At 56.0% G+C, this 16,918-nt stretch overlaps 2 protein-coding genes across 14 annotated transcripts in view; one reads left to right on the forward strand and one right to left on the reverse strand.

Moving 5' to 3' along the window:
• Nucleotides 1-345: 345 nt before the first annotated feature.
• HYI (hydroxypyruvate isomerase (putative)) lies at nucleotides 346-3,317 on the forward strand. Of its 7 annotated transcripts, none has more exons than XM_054666136.2 (10): nucleotides 394-526; nucleotides 605-879; nucleotides 968-1,079; nucleotides 1,463-1,564; nucleotides 2,151-2,265; nucleotides 2,457-2,535; nucleotides 2,623-2,672; nucleotides 2,753-2,822; nucleotides 2,926-3,060; nucleotides 3,159-3,317. In XM_054666136.2, exons 2-10 carry the CDS (start codon nucleotides 681-683, stop codon nucleotides 3,230-3,232), a joined length of 936 nt encoding a protein of 311 aa, XP_054522111.1. In that variant the 5' UTR covers nucleotides 394-526; nucleotides 605-680; the 3' UTR covers nucleotides 3,233-3,317. The 7 variants fall into 7 exon arrangements, with proteins under 7 accessions (XP_054522133.1, XP_054522111.1, XP_063658978.1 ...); XM_063802908.1 differs by having other exon boundaries at nucleotides 395-526; nucleotides 968-1,052; XM_054666158.2 differs by lacking the exon at nucleotides 1,463-1,564 and having other exon boundaries at nucleotides 346-526.
• Nucleotides 3,309-16,918, reverse strand: part of SZT2 (SZT2 subunit of KICSTOR complex) — a 61,278-nt gene continuing 47,668 nt past the window's right edge. For 5 of the 7 annotated variants that reach the window (XM_063802872.1, XM_054666108.2, XM_054666115.1 and 2 more), the window contains 28 exons: nucleotides 16,762-16,867; nucleotides 16,560-16,671; nucleotides 15,645-15,763; nucleotides 15,369-15,533; nucleotides 15,020-15,104; nucleotides 14,693-14,857; nucleotides 14,414-14,581; nucleotides 13,876-14,009; nucleotides 13,081-13,247; nucleotides 12,860-12,957; nucleotides 12,643-12,775; nucleotides 12,331-12,464; nucleotides 12,093-12,193; nucleotides 11,843-12,019; nucleotides 11,375-11,642; nucleotides 11,194-11,273; nucleotides 10,984-11,109; nucleotides 10,665-10,864; nucleotides 8,481-8,571; nucleotides 8,206-8,286; nucleotides 8,049-8,123; nucleotides 7,302-7,515; nucleotides 6,772-6,925; nucleotides 6,499-6,621; nucleotides 5,986-6,391; nucleotides 5,742-5,858; nucleotides 4,299-4,367; nucleotides 3,309-4,133 (listed from right to left, as the gene is read on the reverse strand). In XM_063802872.1, the coding sequence (XP_063658942.1) occupies nucleotides 3,990-4,133; nucleotides 4,299-4,367; nucleotides 5,742-5,858; nucleotides 5,986-6,391; nucleotides 6,499-6,621; nucleotides 6,772-6,925; nucleotides 7,302-7,515; nucleotides 8,049-8,123; nucleotides 8,206-8,286; nucleotides 8,481-8,571; nucleotides 10,665-10,864; nucleotides 10,984-11,109; nucleotides 11,194-11,273; nucleotides 11,375-11,642; nucleotides 11,843-12,019; nucleotides 12,093-12,193; nucleotides 12,331-12,464; nucleotides 12,643-12,775; nucleotides 12,860-12,957; nucleotides 13,081-13,247; nucleotides 13,876-14,009; nucleotides 14,414-14,581; nucleotides 14,693-14,857; nucleotides 15,020-15,104; nucleotides 15,369-15,533; nucleotides 15,645-15,763; nucleotides 16,560-16,671; nucleotides 16,762-16,867 (4,012 nt within the window). In that variant the 3' untranslated portion in view covers nucleotides 3,309-3,989. The remainder of the gene's footprint in view (nucleotides 4,134-4,298; nucleotides 4,368-5,741; nucleotides 5,859-5,985; nucleotides 6,392-6,498; nucleotides 6,622-6,771; nucleotides 6,926-7,301; nucleotides 7,516-8,048; nucleotides 8,124-8,205; nucleotides 8,287-8,480; nucleotides 8,572-10,664; nucleotides 10,865-10,983; nucleotides 11,110-11,193; nucleotides 11,274-11,374; nucleotides 11,643-11,842; nucleotides 12,020-12,092; nucleotides 12,194-12,330; nucleotides 12,465-12,642; nucleotides 12,776-12,859; nucleotides 12,958-13,080; nucleotides 13,248-13,875; nucleotides 14,010-14,413; nucleotides 14,582-14,692; nucleotides 14,858-15,019; nucleotides 15,105-15,368; nucleotides 15,534-15,644; nucleotides 15,764-16,559; nucleotides 16,672-16,761; nucleotides 16,868-16,918) is intronic. The other 2 variants (XM_054666110.2, XM_054666101.1) reach the window with 1 other exon arrangement.

A 16,918-nucleotide genomic window follows, 5' to 3' on the forward strand; every position in this document is an offset into this window, starting at 1 on the left:
GCGCGTGCACACACACGATATCCAACCACAAAGTACAATAATGACTTGCTGCTTAGGTGTGCGACAATGAGCAGCGAAGGCACTGACTTTGAAGGCTATTGGAAAACACGAGGAAATACTCACAAAATAATATTCCATGAAAAAGGGCTATAAAACAGCATATACCGAATGATCAGAATTTCCAAAGAAAAAAATTGCATATTTTAAAATTTGGACGGGAAAGCCAACAGGCTAGTGGTGTGATAACTGGCGGTATAAAAGTGCTTCTTTATTTGGTCATACAGCTTTCAAATGTTGCTTAACGAACAGATAGCATTTTTATAATCAGAGGAAAGACTCAGTATTAAAGTGCGTGTCCCATCATTGCAACCGGGCCCTCGGGCAGCCAGCTCTCTCTTGCTTCGCGTCCGGCTCTCAGGCCCTGGAGCCCGGCCTCCCCACCTTCTCCCGGCGCGGGTCCTGCTCCTTTTCCGGCCTCCCTCGCTCCGCCCCTTCGCCTCTCCCCGTGATCCCTCTCTCGCTAACGGTAGGCGCCTTTCGTGAAGGCCCGGGTTTTTACAGCACTTCGCTTTTCTAACCACGAACAGTGCTCGTTCGTTTGCAGGGCCAGCAAGGAGAGCCCCGCCCCCGCCCGCCGCCTTTGGATCCCGCGGACTCCGCCCGGCCCGGCCTCCCCAGGCATGGCGCCGCTGCGCTTCTCCGCCAATCTGTCCTGGCTATTCCCCGAGCTCCCCGGCCTCCCCGCGCGGGTGCGGGCCGCGGGCAGCTCGGGCTTCGAGGCCGTCGAGGTGGCCTGGCCGTACGCGGAGACGCCTGAGGCGCTGGCGCGCGCCGCGCGTGAAGCGGGGCTGCGGCTTGTGCTGATCAACACGCCCCCGGGTGCGCCGCGGGCCGGGAGGGCTGGGGGGTGCCGGGGCGCGGGCAGGGGAGTGCCCGAGCCGGGGGCTGAGGCCCGTTCTCTCTGCAGGAGACCAAGAGAAGGGGGAAATGGGGCTGGGGGCCGTCCCCGGGAGACAGGCGGCCTTCCGAGAGGGACTGGAGCAGGCCGTGCGGTATGCCAAAGCCCTGGGCTGTCCCAGGTACCCCGCTCCACCCCACCCCCACCCCTCTGTGACCCATGACCCTGATGCAGGTTCAGGGAGTCGAGGACGCCAGATCTGAGACGCTCAGAAGTCTGAGCCCACTGGTTTATCTCTGCCTCTGCGGTCCTGGTCCTTTGTAAATTGCCTTTTGTATTTTATCTGTCTTATGCCAGTCTGTTTGCCACTCTTTCATGCTCACCCCATGCTGGGATCCCATGCTGGGAGCTCAGTCTGCCTAGGCAGATAGGAGAGTAAATATATACAGTGATCCATTTGAGGACAGGCCTATTCCAGGAAGCTGTGGGAGCAGGGTAGGCACCTAACCCTGTCTGGATCAGAGAAAGCTGCTTACAGGTAGTGATGCTTGGACTGTCTTCAAGGAGTGGGCATTGCTTGATGGGCAGGAAGTTGAGTGTTCCTTGCAAGGGTGCTGTGGCAAGAGGAGGCCTGGTGTATTTGGCAGCGTTCCTGAGGCTGGACATGTATGTAGCCTGTTGGGATGGGGAGGCCTGGAATGTCTGCTTGGAGCTGGATGTGGCTGATAAGATCAGGGGATGATGGGAGGAGGTGGACGGCTCAAAGTGGGGCTGATTCAAATGTCAAATCCTGCAGAGGCCAAACAGGCTCAGAAGGAACTGGCAAGAGGGGATCACTACTGGTCAATGGTGGGGGCAGAAAACAGATGGGAAGAGGCTAAGTAGATGCAAGGAGAGGAAGTAGAGACAGCAGCATGGAATACCTGAGAAGGGCAAGCAAAGGTCAGGACAATTTTTAAAGGTGAGAATTTAGCAGGTTACAGGTTGAGGAGAAGGACTGAGGGAAGGAAAGGTTTTGGAAAGTACTGGAGGCAGGAGGCGGTGGGTGGACACTGAGATGTCTGGGAAAGGGCTTGCCCCTCGGCCATCACTGAAGTGTCTCTGAAAGTGCTGGGATACCTGGGCATCGTGACCCAGGTGCCATGGACTGGAGACCTGGGGAGACGGACGAGGGCTGGCACAGTCAGGGAATCCTGGAAGAGGTGCAGAGAGAGCCAAGGGAGGCAAGGCCTCCAGTCCATCTTCCCCACAGGATCCACCTGATGGCTGGCCGAGTACCCCAGGGGGCTGACCGAATAGCAGTCAAGGCTGAGATGGAGGCCGTTTTTCTGGAGAACCTGAGGCATGCAGCTGGGGTTTTGGCTCAGGTGAGAAAGGTGGAAACACACACGTACTTACATGTCTCTGTGGGTGTGCGGAGAAGGGGGTGCACAGTGGGGACAGCACGTGAGGCTGCCAGCCTAGGTCAGAGGAACAGGTGAGGGCCTTGACCAGTGACTGACTGATGGGGGACAAACTTGGGAAGGAGCTCTATTCACAGCACCCGACATGCTGCTAGGAGGACCTCGTGGGACTGCTGGAGCCCATCAACACCCGCATCACTGACCCCCAGTACTTCCTGGACACGCCCCAGCAGGGTACGACCCCAGCCCTGTCTCTCCTTCTGTCCCTTTTGATTCCTGTGCTCTTGAGGCTCACGGTCCCCTCCCTGGCTTCTCTTACAGCGGCAGCCATCTTACAGAAGGTAGGAAGACCCAACCTCCAATTACAAATGGTAAGTGGAAGGGGGTACTTCGCAGATCGGAAGGAGGGCGGGGCCTGCGGGGTCTCGGAATGTAGTATCCTCTTCCCTAGGACATATTCCACTGGCAGATCATGGATGGGAACCTGACAGGAAACATCCGGGAGTTCCTGCCCATTGTTGGTGAGAGGACCTTCCTTTGCCCTCCCACCCTTTCAATCCCCACATCTGTCCTTCAGGCCCTGGCAGGAGCCTGGACCCCACATTTGTCCACATCTGTCCCCAGGGCATGTGCAGGTGGCACAGGTCCCAGGCCGAGGGGAGCCCAGCAGCCCCGGAGAGCTGAATTTCCCCTATCTGTTTCAACTGCTGGAAGATGAAGGCTACAAAGGCTTCGTGGGCTGCGAGTATCAGCCTCGAGGTGAGGCGTGGCCCTGGGGAAGGGAGCTCTGGAGGGACCCGGACAGGGGCTGTTTTCTCCTTGTGGGCTAAGGTGCCGAGGCCTCCCTCTCCCTGCAGGAGACACAGTAGAGGGCTTGAGTTGGCTACGTTCATATTGGGATAGGCGGGGCCACCCAGAGGCTGGCCAGTGAGGGCCTGCACACCACCCACGTGCCTCCAGACAGCGAGTGACATCCCATCTCCTCCTCTGCATTAAAGATGACCTGCTGAACATTGTCATATGTCTCTGTAATGGGGTGGTGGGACACATAGTGTCTAACACTTCAGTTTCTCTGCTGCTTCCCTCCAATTGAGAAGCCAGTGCCAGGGTTGCTGTGAAGATGGGAGAGCTTCTGAACCCACCTCATTAAAGGATGAGAAACCCAGGGTCCGAGAGCAAAGGGACTTGACGGTGGCCACAAGTGCTTCAAAGGCAGAGCTGGGATTGGAACCCAGGTGTCATCTCGATGGGAATGTCCAGCAGTGATGTCCAAGTGGGAAGTGAAGACCCGAAGGCTCAAGGGACACAGGTGGCTGACAGTGGTCAAAGGCTAGGGGGCAGGATTCAGGCAGAGGAGCTCTAGGGGGTGTTTGCCACCCCGTGTGAACTCCCGAGACTCTACCAGGGGGGCCGAAAGGAGTACCCCAGAAGGGCCCAAGGGGTCCTCGGGGTTGACCTGACTCTCTGGAGTCCTGGATGGGTCAGTGGCTGTGGGTGTTTGGGGAGGGCGGTTCCTGCTGCCAGGCTGGTGCAGCAGACCCTCAAGACATAGTTACAAAGCCTTTGGTGTCACTCAGTGTCTGGCTTGCCCTGGGGCCCAGAAGGGCTGGTCAGTCCTGCCTCTGGCAGGCAATCTGGTAGGCCCATGATTCAAGGAACAGTGACATTCAGTGGTCCAGTCCACTCCCTCAGAGGAGGCGGGTCCAGAGGGTGAAACAGGCTGTGTTGATGACAGACTCCAGGTGGTGGTAGGTGGAGACCAGTTGGGCAGGGGGGCTCTCGCTGTCCTGGGGCTGTACTGGGAAGGGCTCTCGGAAAACCACTGTCAGAGACTGTGGGGAACACGGTGGGGATGCACTGGTGAGAGGAGGGCATGGGTGGGGATAGGAGGCAGGGCTCAGAAAGGGTGGGCACCCCAACCTCAGCAGGCTCCGAGGTGGAGCATTTGGGGTACGGCCTCCCATGAGGCTGACACAAAGCCCCCCACTCGTTCTTACCGTCTTTCCTAAGTGGGAGTCCAGAAACACTAGCACAAAGCAGTCAGTGAACTTCTGATTCAGCACAACCTGCAGTGAAAGATGAGGAGGGGACACAGACCCTACAGACCCTCCCACAGGGCATCCTGAGGTGAAGGGAGGATGAGGAGAGGCCTACTTCCATCTCCACACCTCACCCCGCCTGCACCCCGAGGTCACATAGGACCGTGTCTCCAAATTGAGCCTCAGTCCTCATCCTCGCTGGCTTGCTGGTCAGCCTGTCTGAGCTGCATCAGAATGAGGGGTAACAGTTGATCCTGGAGGCCCTACACAGAGCCTGGCACACTGAAGCCAATCAACAGAGAGTGCTGTACCCCTGGCACAACCTCCTTGCCTCCTGTCCTGGGACTCCTCTCTGACCACCCCTGGGATTGTCCTGTCGTCCCCTTATGTCCGTCTGCTCCCTAACGCTCTGCTTGGTGATCCATCCCGGGATGATTTGCTCTCCCAAGGCTTCAGTTACCGCCTGTTCACAGAGCTGCTGCCTAGGACTCTCCTGAGCTCGAATCCCTGATGCCTACAGACCTTGCAGACAGTGAAGGGCCTATGGACCCCAGACTCAGCTTGCCCCAAGCTGGGCTTGTCACCCTTCCCCAAAACCCACTCCTGCTCCAGCCTTCCCACCACCCGCAGGAGCACCTCCCTCCATTCACAACCGCCGACACTACTGCAGCCTCATCCTAACTGACCTTGGCTTCTCTGGGAGACCCTTCCTGCACCCTGAAATGAATCCTCTGCACAAGCACTGTGCTGCAGGACCCCTCACCTGGCTCCACCTCCTACTTTCTCACTTGAAGTCTTCTCTTGTAATGCCTCCTCTCTTGAACCTCAGCTCTGGCCGGGCCCATCTCTGTGGGCTCCTTAATGCCCTGTGCTTGTGTCCACCACCACAGTTATCTCTACCTGTCCTTTACAGCAGTGCTTTCACGCCTCAGTGTGCACACAAATCACCTGGGGAGACTGTCAACCTGCAGATCCCAAGTCAACAGTCTGAAATGTGGCCGGAGAGCCTGCATTTCAGCAAGCTCCCAGGTGCTGCGGCTGCTGGTCTGTGGACCACACTTTAAGTAACAAGGCTTCAAAGTCCAAGGGGTCCTTTCTGGGGCTCCAGCCTACTGACAAAGTTCTGACAGCTCCTTGGGTTGTCAGTTCCAGAGCCTGGCCCTCAGGATCTCAAGCCAAGGCTTGTATTCTTGGTGAGTCTTTGAGGGCAGAGCTGCTCAGAGAATCACATGCTGTAGCTCGATGCCCGGTACTGGAAGGGTTTTACATGTATCTGTGTAGTCCCGTTCTGTCTAGGCCTCCCTCCAGAGCAGAGCTTGTTTGGTCAGGCTGAGGGGCACATCTGTTTGGTGAGGATTTCTGCTGTGTTTCCCTTTTCAGAGGAAGCTCAAGGGGACTTACCAGGTACTGAGTTCCCAAGTCTGGGCTTTGGAAATGGCGACAGCTCTGGGGGAAGCGGCTTAGGAGAACTTTGATCAGGCTCTGGTACCAGGAGACCGTCATGGATAGGAAGCAGTCCTGGGGGAGGAGCCACAGGCCTGAGTCTTCTGTGCCAGTCACCTCAGATTCCTGTGCCCTCTGCCCTGGCTGCCAGTGGAATTCCTGGCACCTATCCCAGCTCTTTCGGGAGCCCACAGTTCCTTACCAGCTGGGGGTCGATGTCCCCAATGGATTTGGCATGGACTGCTTCTAGGAGTTCCTCCAGCTCTGCCAGGGCCAGGCGCCCCCCTAGCCGCAGTCGATCAGGCCCTGGTGGCTCCAGCAAGAAGAGGCGCTTCCAAAGGGTGTCCCGACGGCAGTGCCCTCCAGCCAGCCGCACCAGCTGAGCCAGCCGTGCTCGTGCCATGCCCACCTCTGCAGCCAGTGGTGGGAACAGAGGAGCCGGTCCAGGCGCTAGAACAAGCCCTGAGGCCTCCCCAGGGCTGCCAGCTGAACTCCCAGGAGCCTCTGGCTCAGGGGGCAGTCTGGGTGGCTTCCGGAAGCGGCGCATGTCAGCAGTGAGCCTGGGGAAGAGCTCTCGCTGGCTGGTGAGCACCACGAAGAACTGTAGCCTGGGGTGGGGAGCAGGGCAGGAGAGTGGTGGTTGTAGCAAGAGACACACAGGGCAGGGTGGGGCAGGCTGGGAAATGGGCATGTTCAAGGTAGGGGATCTGCTGACCGCAGAACGTGCCGCTCAGCCTCTCCTTGCTCCTCAAAGGGTGCAGCACAGTGACAGACAAGCAGAGACACATCAAAGTCATCCTGGTGGCGAAGTCCCTCAGAGTCCAGGTAGGAGCCAGAACTGTGCAGGACGGGTTGGGGAGATGTCAACTCTGGGGTTCTAATAAAACAAACCTCACCCCTGCCCAAGAAAACACTGGTCTCCCTACTGCAAGTATGTCCCAACCCCAGCTCCTACAGCGTGCATGCTGGATGCCCCTCCCAGCCTTACCTGTGCCATGCCGACACCAGGGCATACTCGTTGTGTTCTGGGCCCCCTGGCCGGGCCATTCGCAATGGCTTCATGTGGTAAGAGCTGGCGTGATCAGCCACGTAGTTGTACAGCTGGTGGGCAGCAATGAGTGGTGTGGGGAGCTCCAATGTCCCTGAGGGGTAAGTAACAGGAGACAGCAGACACTAAGCCTAGGACAGACACACTGGTCTGGTGGGGCACAGGGATGGGAGTCTTTAAGGCTCTGACTGGCAGGCAGAGTGGGTCTGCTTTCCTTAGGAGCTCCTGCATTCCTGTGGAACACTGAGATGGGACAGAAGTGACTCAGAGGGCAGGGGACATGTGACATGGGGTCCAAACTCTGGTAAGAAACAGACACAGGACAGAAACATGGGGACGTGGTATGTGTGACATGAGGTGATTAACAACATGGGACCACTTGTCCAGGGAGGTGGTCCCACCAGCCCTGACCTGGAGGCACCTGTGGCCTGTTCTTTTTTGGGTTCACTGGCTTGCCCTTGGGCACTGACCTTGGTAAATGTGATTGCGGCCAAAGTGGGGTCCGTCAGGGTGGTGGGCCAGGAAGTGTCGCAGGAAGGTGGTGAGGTGGTAGCCGTGCCGCAGCACCAGGTGGGCACCTAGCACGTGCTGATGCACGAGGCGCAGATGGAAGTCATAGCTGAACGAGTGCACGTGCATCAGGTCCCGCACCTTGTCACACTCCTCTGTGAACAGCATGGACAGCTGGGGAGGCAGCAGCAGGAGACAGGGTTAAGGTATGGCTGCACTGGCTGCCCAATACACATTTCCCTCCTTCCGTGGGAAGAAGCGCAAGATTTCCCCTGCTGCTGTGGCCTAGTGGAACGCCCTCTGCCAGAATGGTTTCTGTGGGAAGGCCTCCCCATTCTAGCCTCCCTTTTTCATACTGTAACTATTTCCATGAAACTAGGGCCATTTTCAGAAACTGGGCCATTTTGCTCTATCCCAGATTCCATCAGGGTCTGCCACAGACTCTAGATGACTACAGGCCAGACCAGGCACTGTGCTGCCTCAGGGCTACAGCTGAACACGCTTTGGATGACCGATGGGGTCAGCCTTGTAGTGAGTGCAGTCATGGCACCAGAATGAGCACTGACCTAGCCAGGCCATAGCAGTGAATAAGTCACTGGGCCAGCCCGCCTACTGCATTACTCTACTGCCCAGCAAATGGGACATGGAGCCATGCTGCCCACAGCACACTGGGGTGCACTGACTGTGCCCATAGCTCATTCACATACCTGTGAGTTGACAGCCTGCCCCATTGGGATTCGGGAACATTCCAGGGCAAACTGTTTGACACAGAAGTAACAGCCCTGGAGGGAAGGTGAAGATGAGATCAGGAAGGCGAGAGACAGGTGGGTCTGGCTGTCTCCACTCAGTGCTCCTCCTGCTTACCTGGAATGCCAGTTCCATGAGGATGATGCCCCCAGGCAGTGCCCGCTGCAGGTGGTAGGTGGTTACCGGAGAGCTAGTGCTCTGAAGAAAGGAAAAAGGGGGCAAGGTTTGGGGGCTCACCAGCCTCGAATCAGTAGGGTGGAAGTCCCTTGGACCCTGACTTTAATGGTGTCAGTCTGGGATCAGTGACCTCGGTACATCACTCAGGGTCAATGACCTCAGCCCGTGGGAAAGTAATTTAGCATCAGTAACTTTACCATTATATGACAAGTTACCTTGGGGCTCCCATCAGTCTTGGTTTTAGGGCAGGAGAAGGAGCCTCGACCCTCTGTTCCAAGGATAGCCATGGCCCGTGGCCGGCTGGTGCTATAGAAAAGGAGGAGGGATAAGAGGATGAGGCAGGCTAGTGGCATGCAGTCACGGTGATCAGACCCAGAATCTGTTTTATATGGAATCATTTTGCAAGGGAGGAAACAGACCCACAAAGTTGCCACTGTGAGTGGCAAGGCTGGGCCTGGAGTCCAGGTCTAGACTGCAAGGCCGGGCTCTCTCCGTAGCAGCTGCTGCTTCAAGGGAGGCAAAAACAGTGCTCAGTGGGGAGGTGGAGACTAAGCCTCTGCTACTGAGAGGGTGTGTGCTGGGCAGGAAAGAGAAGGGGGAAGGTGATGCCTGTCTACAATTTGATTAGGAAAATTCAAGGAGATGCTTGATGCCTGGTTAGGTACCTTCCTCTGAGAGGGCAAAGCTGCTGTCTTTTGATTGGGGGATGGCAGTTCCAGGCTTTCAGAGGCCTACTGCTCGTTACAGTTTAGTGCAGAGGATAGGGGAGAAGGGAAGCAGGGGAGGGACTGGGAAGAAGGGACAGAACAGAAGGGGTTGGGGGGACCCACTCACGCCAAGGGGCTATAAACTGCCAGAATTCTTGCTGGGGGTCAAAACCTCTGGTGGAAAAAATGTCCCATTTAAACCTCAAGGAAACTGGGACAAGACTTAGTGATTGGTGATTGTTAAAGATTGGTGGGAAGGGAAGACCTGGCTTTAAATTTTGCTGTAGAAACATTTTTTTTTAACCCAGTGTCTAAAGGAATTCAGATTTGGGGGGAAGAGCGTAACTGATGGCAAGTGTGCAAACTAAAGTCCTTTAGAGAAGCTCCTAGAGCTGGGAACTGGCTGTCAAGATAGCAAGCTGGGCAGCTCCTCCCCAGGGTAGGAGGGGCCAGCCTGGCCTCTGAGATGGGATCACAGGAGGGGCAGGCACGCCTTCTCTTCCTAATGCCTGGAAGAGAGGGAAACCTCGGGAGTGGGGAGCTAGTCACAGAAACATAAGAGAGTTGGAACTGGCATTTCTGGACTACTGGCTTGAAAAGGTTCTAACTGAAAACAGAGAGGAGGGAGAACATGCCTTGATAAACTCACAAATCTGGAGACACGAAAGTAGCTGTGTGTAAGGTGAACAGCTCATTTTTCGCATACAGCCACTGGGAAAGGGCAGAGAACACAGAATCTGGAGAGGAACATAGAGCAGGGGCCACAAACACGGGAATCTGAGATTTGACAGTGGATGAAAAGGTGGCTGCAGAGTTGTCCCTGAGCTCAGGGGAGATGGAGGTGGCAACAGACGGGCTGCCTACTTCCCAAGACTCAGACCTGTCAGTACTGGCCAGTGGGTGAACATGACCAAGAACAGGCCAAGGACAGTGATGCAAGTAGGCCTAGCACAGAGGTCCTTGGTGAGAAAAGGACTTCCCTGGGCCGAGAACTACATCAAATCTCAGGAGAGGTCAGTGGGATGATAAGGACAGGAATCATTAAGTCCTAGATCCAGAGGCTTAGGAGCATGTACAAGATTCACATGTGCAGGCCGGGCGTGATGGCTCACACCTATAATCCTAGCACTTTGGGAGGCTGAGGTGGGCGGACTACCTGAGTTGAGGAGTTCAAGACCAGTCTAGGCAACATGGTGATACCCCATCTCTACTAAAATACAAAAAAGTAGCCAAGCAGGGTGGCGTGCACCTGTAATCCCAGCTACTTGGGAGACTGAGGCACAAGAATTGCTCGAACCCAGGAGGTGGAGGTTGCAGTGAGCCGAGATCGCGCCACTGCACTCCAGCCTAGGCGACACAGTGAGATTCCATCTCCAAAAAAATTCACATGTGGGGATGTATGCAAGTGTGTAAGTGTACAAGATGTGTGTGGGCATGAGCTTTGTGAAAATGGACACAGTTTTGTACGAGTGTCATCATGAGTTCCATAAAGCATACAAGGTCTGCAGGACACGCATGAGGGCTGTGTGAAAGTATCTGAGACCCTCACATGAGTGCAAGCCTGGTGGGATAAACATGCACAGGCCCAGCCCAAACTGTCAACATAGGACCTTGTAAAGAGAGGAAGGGCCTGTGGGGCCTCACTTGCAGTGCAGGAGGAGAAGACAGAAGGGAAAACAGGGACGGGCTCACCTGCGGGCGGGTGAGGGGGGCCGCAGTGGTACCAGCACAAAACCTATGCTCTGCAGATACTGCACATATTGCTGCAGGAAAGCCAAGCTCAGCTCCTTCAGCCAAGGCTCCTCACGGGCTCCCGGGGGCGACACATCCAAGGATTCACAGCTTGTGGGGGCCTCTCGGCTCCCAGACCCTGACTCAGGGCGATGGCGCCGCTGTGAGAGTAAAGATCAAGGAAGACTCTCCCCATTGTCAACCATCCTGCTGGGGATGGAGGAGGGGGGTCACTGTGGGGTAAGCAAAGGTCTGCTAGAAGTCTGGGAGTCAGCCTTACCTGCCCGTCAGGGGGTCCAGAGGTCTCTGGGGGCCCATGCAGCCAGGCAGCTGGGTCGAAGAGCATGGCTGTTGCACAGTAATGCACCAGGCGGGATGACTGCTTCAGGGTCTCCAGCTCTCCAGCCTGGGGAAACAGGGCAGTGAGCATGGAGCAGTGACGGGGCAGGATCACAGATCCTCAAGGAAGATGCAAGCTGGGGTCACTCACACTGATGGGCATGGTGGCTGGGGTAGAACGCTGCTGCCAGGTTACAAACAGGTTTTCCATCTTCATCTGGCGCTCCAGCTCTGAGGGTTGAGGGCATTAGTAGTAGCCCCAGGCATTGTCACCCCCTTCCTCCCAGACTCCACAGATTTCCTGTCCCTGCTGCCTGGCCCAGTACCCTCACCTCTGCGCTCTGCCATCTTGATCTCTAGGAACTGTTGTCCATGGTAGGTGACAGGATCAGGAGGTCTGGGCACAGGACCAAGTACGGAGCTGGGGCGGGCAGCCGTGATATCCCTTAGGGCCTCGTCAAAGGGGAATGTGTCCAGGGGAAGAGGACCCCCACCACGAGAGGACCCACTCAGCCGGCCCTGCTCACGGCTCAGCGGGGGACTTGCACTCCGGATGAGGGTCTCCACTTCCATGGTCGGCAGCAGGAATGGGTTTGGCTCCTGAGAGATGGAGCATTGCAATGGGTTCATAGCCTTTGCCCTCGGACCCTCTCTCTCATCCCAGGGCTTCCTCTCTCAGACTCTCCCTCCCCACTACCTCTGCCCTCAGTCTGTCCCATCTTTCTGGCTTCTAAGCTGGTTTTTCCTTTAACTGACCCCTCAGTAGCCAAAACTATAGGAAGAACCAGAGCAGCAGGTACCTTTTCATCTCGCACGGGGAAGTCCAACTGGCCATAATGATGGAAGAGGCCAAGCTTCTGGCTGAGTAGGCAGAAGATGAGATGGGCTCGTGCATTCTGCCACTGCACCAGGCGAACCAGCGCTCGGCCCAATGCTGCCCCCAGGTCTGGAGCCCAGTTGTAGGTCAGCAGCTGTAGCTGGAGGTCGGGGGTCAGGGTCAGTGAGATCACGGAACCCCTCTTCCCACCCAGTCCCTGGCCCCATATTTACCTTCTTGTCCACAACCTCTAGTAGCAAGAGCCTCTGCCGGGGAGCATTTCGCCCTGAGCTCCCATCACCTCCTGGCTCGAAGCGCTGCATGGCTTTGGCAGCTACAGGGTGGGGGAGGGGCATAATAGGGGCCTGGGAACAGATCCCCCTTGATCCCACCCTCCCCTCTGCAAGGTTGGAGACCCCACCAGTTACTCTTAGCCTACCCGCCCCCCGCCCCCCCAGGCAATGCCCTCACCCTGCTGTGTTGGTCTCCTCCACTGCAAGAAGTTCCTTCCCAGAAGCAGCAGATGCCGCTCAGCTGCAGGGCGGGGAGAGGGGCCCAGTTGCCCAGGGGAACAAGGGCCGAAGATCTCTGGCTCTGAACCCCTATTGAAAGGGAGGACAGACAGAAAGGCCATCCATGACACCACTCCCTGGCCTAGCCTTCACCTCCCTGGGCCTTGTTTCCACCTCTCCTAGCTCAGCTTCCTCAGGTTTGGCTTCCTGTAGGCCCAGCTTTTAGGAAGTCTAGGGGAGTTCCCTTCAATTCTATAGGATCTACACTCACAAATGCTGCTCAAAGATGCGGACACTGGTGTCTCCAGCCATTGAGGTGACCAGTGCGGTGAACTCAGACAGGATGGATGGAAGGAGGAACCGGGACACCATGTGGGCAGAGCTTCTGGACACTGAGGCACAACCTAGGAGGCAGAGGAGTCACTGTGAAGCTGCAGGATGGAGACCAGGCTGGGGTTGAGGGATGGGAGGGGAGGCTGGGGTCTCACCAATCTGAACCATAAACTCCATCCAGCGCTGAGCAACACGGGCAAACACAGGATGAAGGGTCCCCACCTCACCCTCTTCTAGCTGTGTTGTCCGGCGCCTGAAGACAGTGGGAGTAAGAGCCTCATGTCCATACATGACACTTGTATGTTTATACAGACCAAGGCCCATCTGTGACTTCACACCCATACCCTCCTAGGGCACACCACCACCACACACATACTTTTGTCTCTGGGCTCCAGAATCTGAGCCTGGCGCCCGCTCAGCTCCACCAGGAGTCCGAACACTCTCGGTTTTGTGACGCCTCCGGCCCCGAGTGTCTTCTGGCCGATCCAGGACAATGTCGTCAGTTGTTTTGGGGGAACCCAAATCCCCACATTCTGTTTTACTCTGGGGGCAATGCAGTGAATGAGGAAGGGCTACTGGGAAGAGGAAAGGTGTGGGATGGAGGCACTATGGAACAGCAGTGAGCTAGGAGGATTCAGAGGTCTGGGTTCAGACCCTGGCTTCCCCAGGGGCTGGCTAAGGAGCCTTGGGCAGGTTACCTAACTTTCCTGAGCCTCACCTTCCTCACTGTAAAAGCTCTACTTATCTTGCAAGCTGTTGTGAGGATCCGACAAGAAAAATGGAAGTGAAGGCACAAAGTAAGTTAAGGCTCCCTCTACATCAGTGAGAACTGCCACATTCTACAAACTCCAGTCCAAAAGACAGAGCAGTTTTTGTTTTGCTTTTTTGAGACAGAGTGTTTGTGTGTTGCCCAGGCTGGAGTGCATTAACAGGCATGATCACAACGTACTACAGCCTTGAACTCTTGGCCTGAAGCAAAATCCTCCCATTTCATCCTCCTCAGGAGCTGGGACTAAAGGTACACGCCATGGTGTCTGGCAGGACAGAGCAGTTTTATATGAAAGGACACTGTGGCAAGGCCTATGGGGGACTGGGAAGCAGGAGGGAGTGTAGGAGGAGCTAGGAGGCAGGCAGAAAGGTAGATGCCCACTTCACCACTTCCTTCCATTACCAGCATATCCCAGAAGCTACGTCGGCCTGCTTTGCTGGGTGGAGTCACAGGCTCCCCAGGGACAGGGGCAGGGGGAAAGGTGCTAGCTCGGCCTGCAGAGCTCTTAGTTTCCAACGATCCGTTCCTGAGACTTCCTGTGGACATCAGACATTACAGACACCCATCACTGATCATCAATCCCCATTCTAGAAAACTGAACCTCAAGACTGGTATGACAGTGACTTGCCACCTATTCTACCTGTCAGTGAATGACAGTATATACAACTGATAGTGTGCTGCTGCATGTGTTTGTGTGAAGTGAGCCTCTGATGCAATAGCCCTCTCTAAGTGGGTGAGCAGCTGCATCCGTTCACTGCTGCCAGTGTAGCACCTGGATGATGCCCAGACAAGCTCACGGACAACTGTGAATAAGTGGTTCTGATGTAGTAGTTCTCTGACATGCTTCCCCTAAACGCCACCTTTGCACGCTCACCTGCCACACTGTCCTGCTTGGATCTGTGACATTCTCTGGACCCCAGGGACCTCTTGACTTGCATACCTGTGGGTGTGTCCTCTGTACATAGTGAAGCTGGCAGCAGCTGAAGCTCGATGATGGCATCGGCCAGGGCCTGGCGAGCTGCTCCTCGGAGTTTCTCCTCCAGCTGCACAATACTAATGTTCCCCTTTTCCCACACATCCAATCGAAGCCGTGGGGCCCCATTCTGAGCTGGAAGGAGAACAGGGACACTTGAGGGTGTCCCTAGATCCCACTCTACTCACCACCCTTACCTCCCACAGCAATAACTGAACACCTCATCCTCTGACCAAGCTGTCCCACCTGAAGAACTGTCCAGAACAACCGGGCAGCGGATGACCTGGGTCAGTTGCTCAAATTCCTCCTCTCGCAGTGGGTCTGGGGGTCCCGGAGAGGAGGGGGGCCACAACGCCAGTGACAAGGGGGCCCCTCCTTCATCCACAAAGGCTAGAGTGATGCAGGCAACCCCTGGGTAGAAATCCATAGGAAGGCTCAGCTCTGGGACTTGCAGACCACCCCTCCCACGACCCTCCACTCAGCTGCAAGCCTGGGAAACGTCCTCTTAGCAATAGGATGACAAAAGGCTTTCCCTCACCTGGTGGTGCCACAGGCCCGTGCCCTGCACCGTACCTTTGCCCCCAGTGCCCTGTCCACCAGGCTTGTTATACAAGTAGATGTCCAAGTCAGGGAGGCCACCCTGTGGTGGGAGTGGATGCTGGGGAAAGAACAGCCACAGAGCACTAAGAGCAAGCAAATGGACAAAACCCTCGGGGATGGGTGCCCACAGTGGGGAATGTGGTGCAGGTAGACATGGGAGCATGAGAAGACACAGGCGGGTAATAATGGTCCCCGGGGGGGCATGGGTGTACCCAGGTCCATGGGCAAAGGTACATATAGGGGTATCGGTAGGAAAGAGTAAGTGCGTGGGGCAGGGGGCAGGGGTGCACGTGAGTGTGGAGAGAGATGAGTGCCATCTCACTTGGAAGTGGTTCCGGCTGTTGCTATCTGTGTACTTGGGAGAGTGCAGGAAGATGAGCAAGTTCTGCCGTAGGTACCATGCCAGGGCTGGAAGCCAGGGCCTGCAGGAGGTGGGTAGGGCCAGATGCAGCACCTCTGAGGGGAGACTTCCAGGGGGCTGGATGAACTGCAGAGTGGGAAGAAGAGGGCAGAGCTGAATGCAGAAGTTCCAGCCTAGACTGTCCTGGAACCTGTGGCTGAGTCTGGGAAGGATGCTGGTGCCTAGAGGGGAGCTGACCTCCACATCAGCTGGTGTCAGCTTGCAGTTCCGAACAAGCATAACTGTGATGACGTCCAGCGTGGCCTCATCCAGGCGCCGACATAGAACTCGCACGAGCTCATCCGTGATCTCAGGACCTTGACACAGCCATGGTGGGAAGGTGGGGACACTGGTAGAGGATCCAGCTACCCCCATAGCAGCCCTATCATGCCAAACTCAAAGAATCCCCTGTATACTAGAGGCAGTGTTAGGAGTGCTGGCTCTGGAGGTAGCCAGCACTAGGTTCCAATTCTGCCAAACTACTCGTTATGTGACTATGGACACTTGAGTTTTACTCTCAAAACCTCTGTGCCTTCATCCATAAAATGAGAATTATAATAGCATCGCCCTCATAGGTTTGTTGCAAGAATTACACTAGAAGTTATTTAACAGTCTCAGCCCAAGACCAGCACATGTTAATTGAGCTATAAATATTAGCTGGAAAATCCAGTTGCCTACTGGACACCTGGGGCAAAATATATCCCGAATAACCATCCTCTTCACCCCGAACCCAGTCTCGTATCAGGCCGGTGGCACCACCAGTTCTCCAGCCACCCCAGCTCCCCTTCCCCAAGCTGTGCCTCAGTCAACTGCAGTCCTAACCCTGAACATGGCAGAAGCCAGTCCCTTCCCATGCAGCTCCTGCTTGAGGAAAGCCCCGAGCACAGCAGGAACTAGAGGAGGGACCCAGGGCAGAGTAATAGGAGGTTCTAAGAGAAGTCCCAGAGGGTCTGGAGCCTCCAGCTAGTATTTATGGCTCACTTAACATGTGCCAGGTCTTGGGCTGAGACTGTTACATAACTTCTAGTGTAATGCTTGCAAGGTTCTAAGAGAAGTCCCAGAGGATTCTGGAGCCTCATGTGGCAACTCCCCTACCCCCTCCTCAGACCTTACCTGCCTGCCCAACACCATGGACCAGCAGCTGGATATGTCTGTCCACTTGGCCCACAGGACGAGCAGCATCTGAACTGCGGCTAGAGGCCATGTCTAAGGGAGAACGAGGACCCTACAGGGAAAACTGTGGTCAGGGCCCCGGTTCCAGAGAGCAAAGTGCAAGAGGAACACAGGGGCATCAGAGAGTGGGAGTGATACATGCCGAGGCTTCCTCAGAGTAGATGGGCTCTTGGCTTCGGGACAGAGCGAGGGAAGGGGGCAGCGCATCCCCTTTCCATGGCCGGTCACTGCAGGATGTCTCTAGGAGCCTGGGAAAGAGCAGCATGTCTTTGGACATGCCTCCTCCCAGGCCATCCTTA

The sequence above is a fragment of the Pan troglodytes genome, chromosome 1 (assembly GCF_028858775.2).
Source record: "Pan troglodytes isolate AG18354 chromosome 1, NHGRI_mPanTro3-v2.0_pri, whole genome shotgun sequence".
Lineage (NCBI taxonomy): Eukaryota > Metazoa > Chordata > Mammalia > Primates > Hominidae > Pan > Pan troglodytes.

Excerpts from the sequence above, each read along its gene's own strand:
- HYI (XM_054666136.2), top strand. The coding sequence starts at position 681 with ATGGCGCCGCTGCGCTTCTCCGCCAATCTGTCCTGGCTATTCCCCGAG. Across the intron at positions 2,536-2,622 it reads CCTGGACACGCCCCAGCAGG|CGGCAGCCATCTTACAGAAG; the intron begins GTACGACCCCAG and ends CTTCTCTTACAG. Across the intron at positions 3,061-3,158 it reads CTGCGAGTATCAGCCTCGAG|GAGACACAGTAGAGGGCTTG; the intron begins GTGAGGCGTGGC and ends CTCTCCCTGCAG.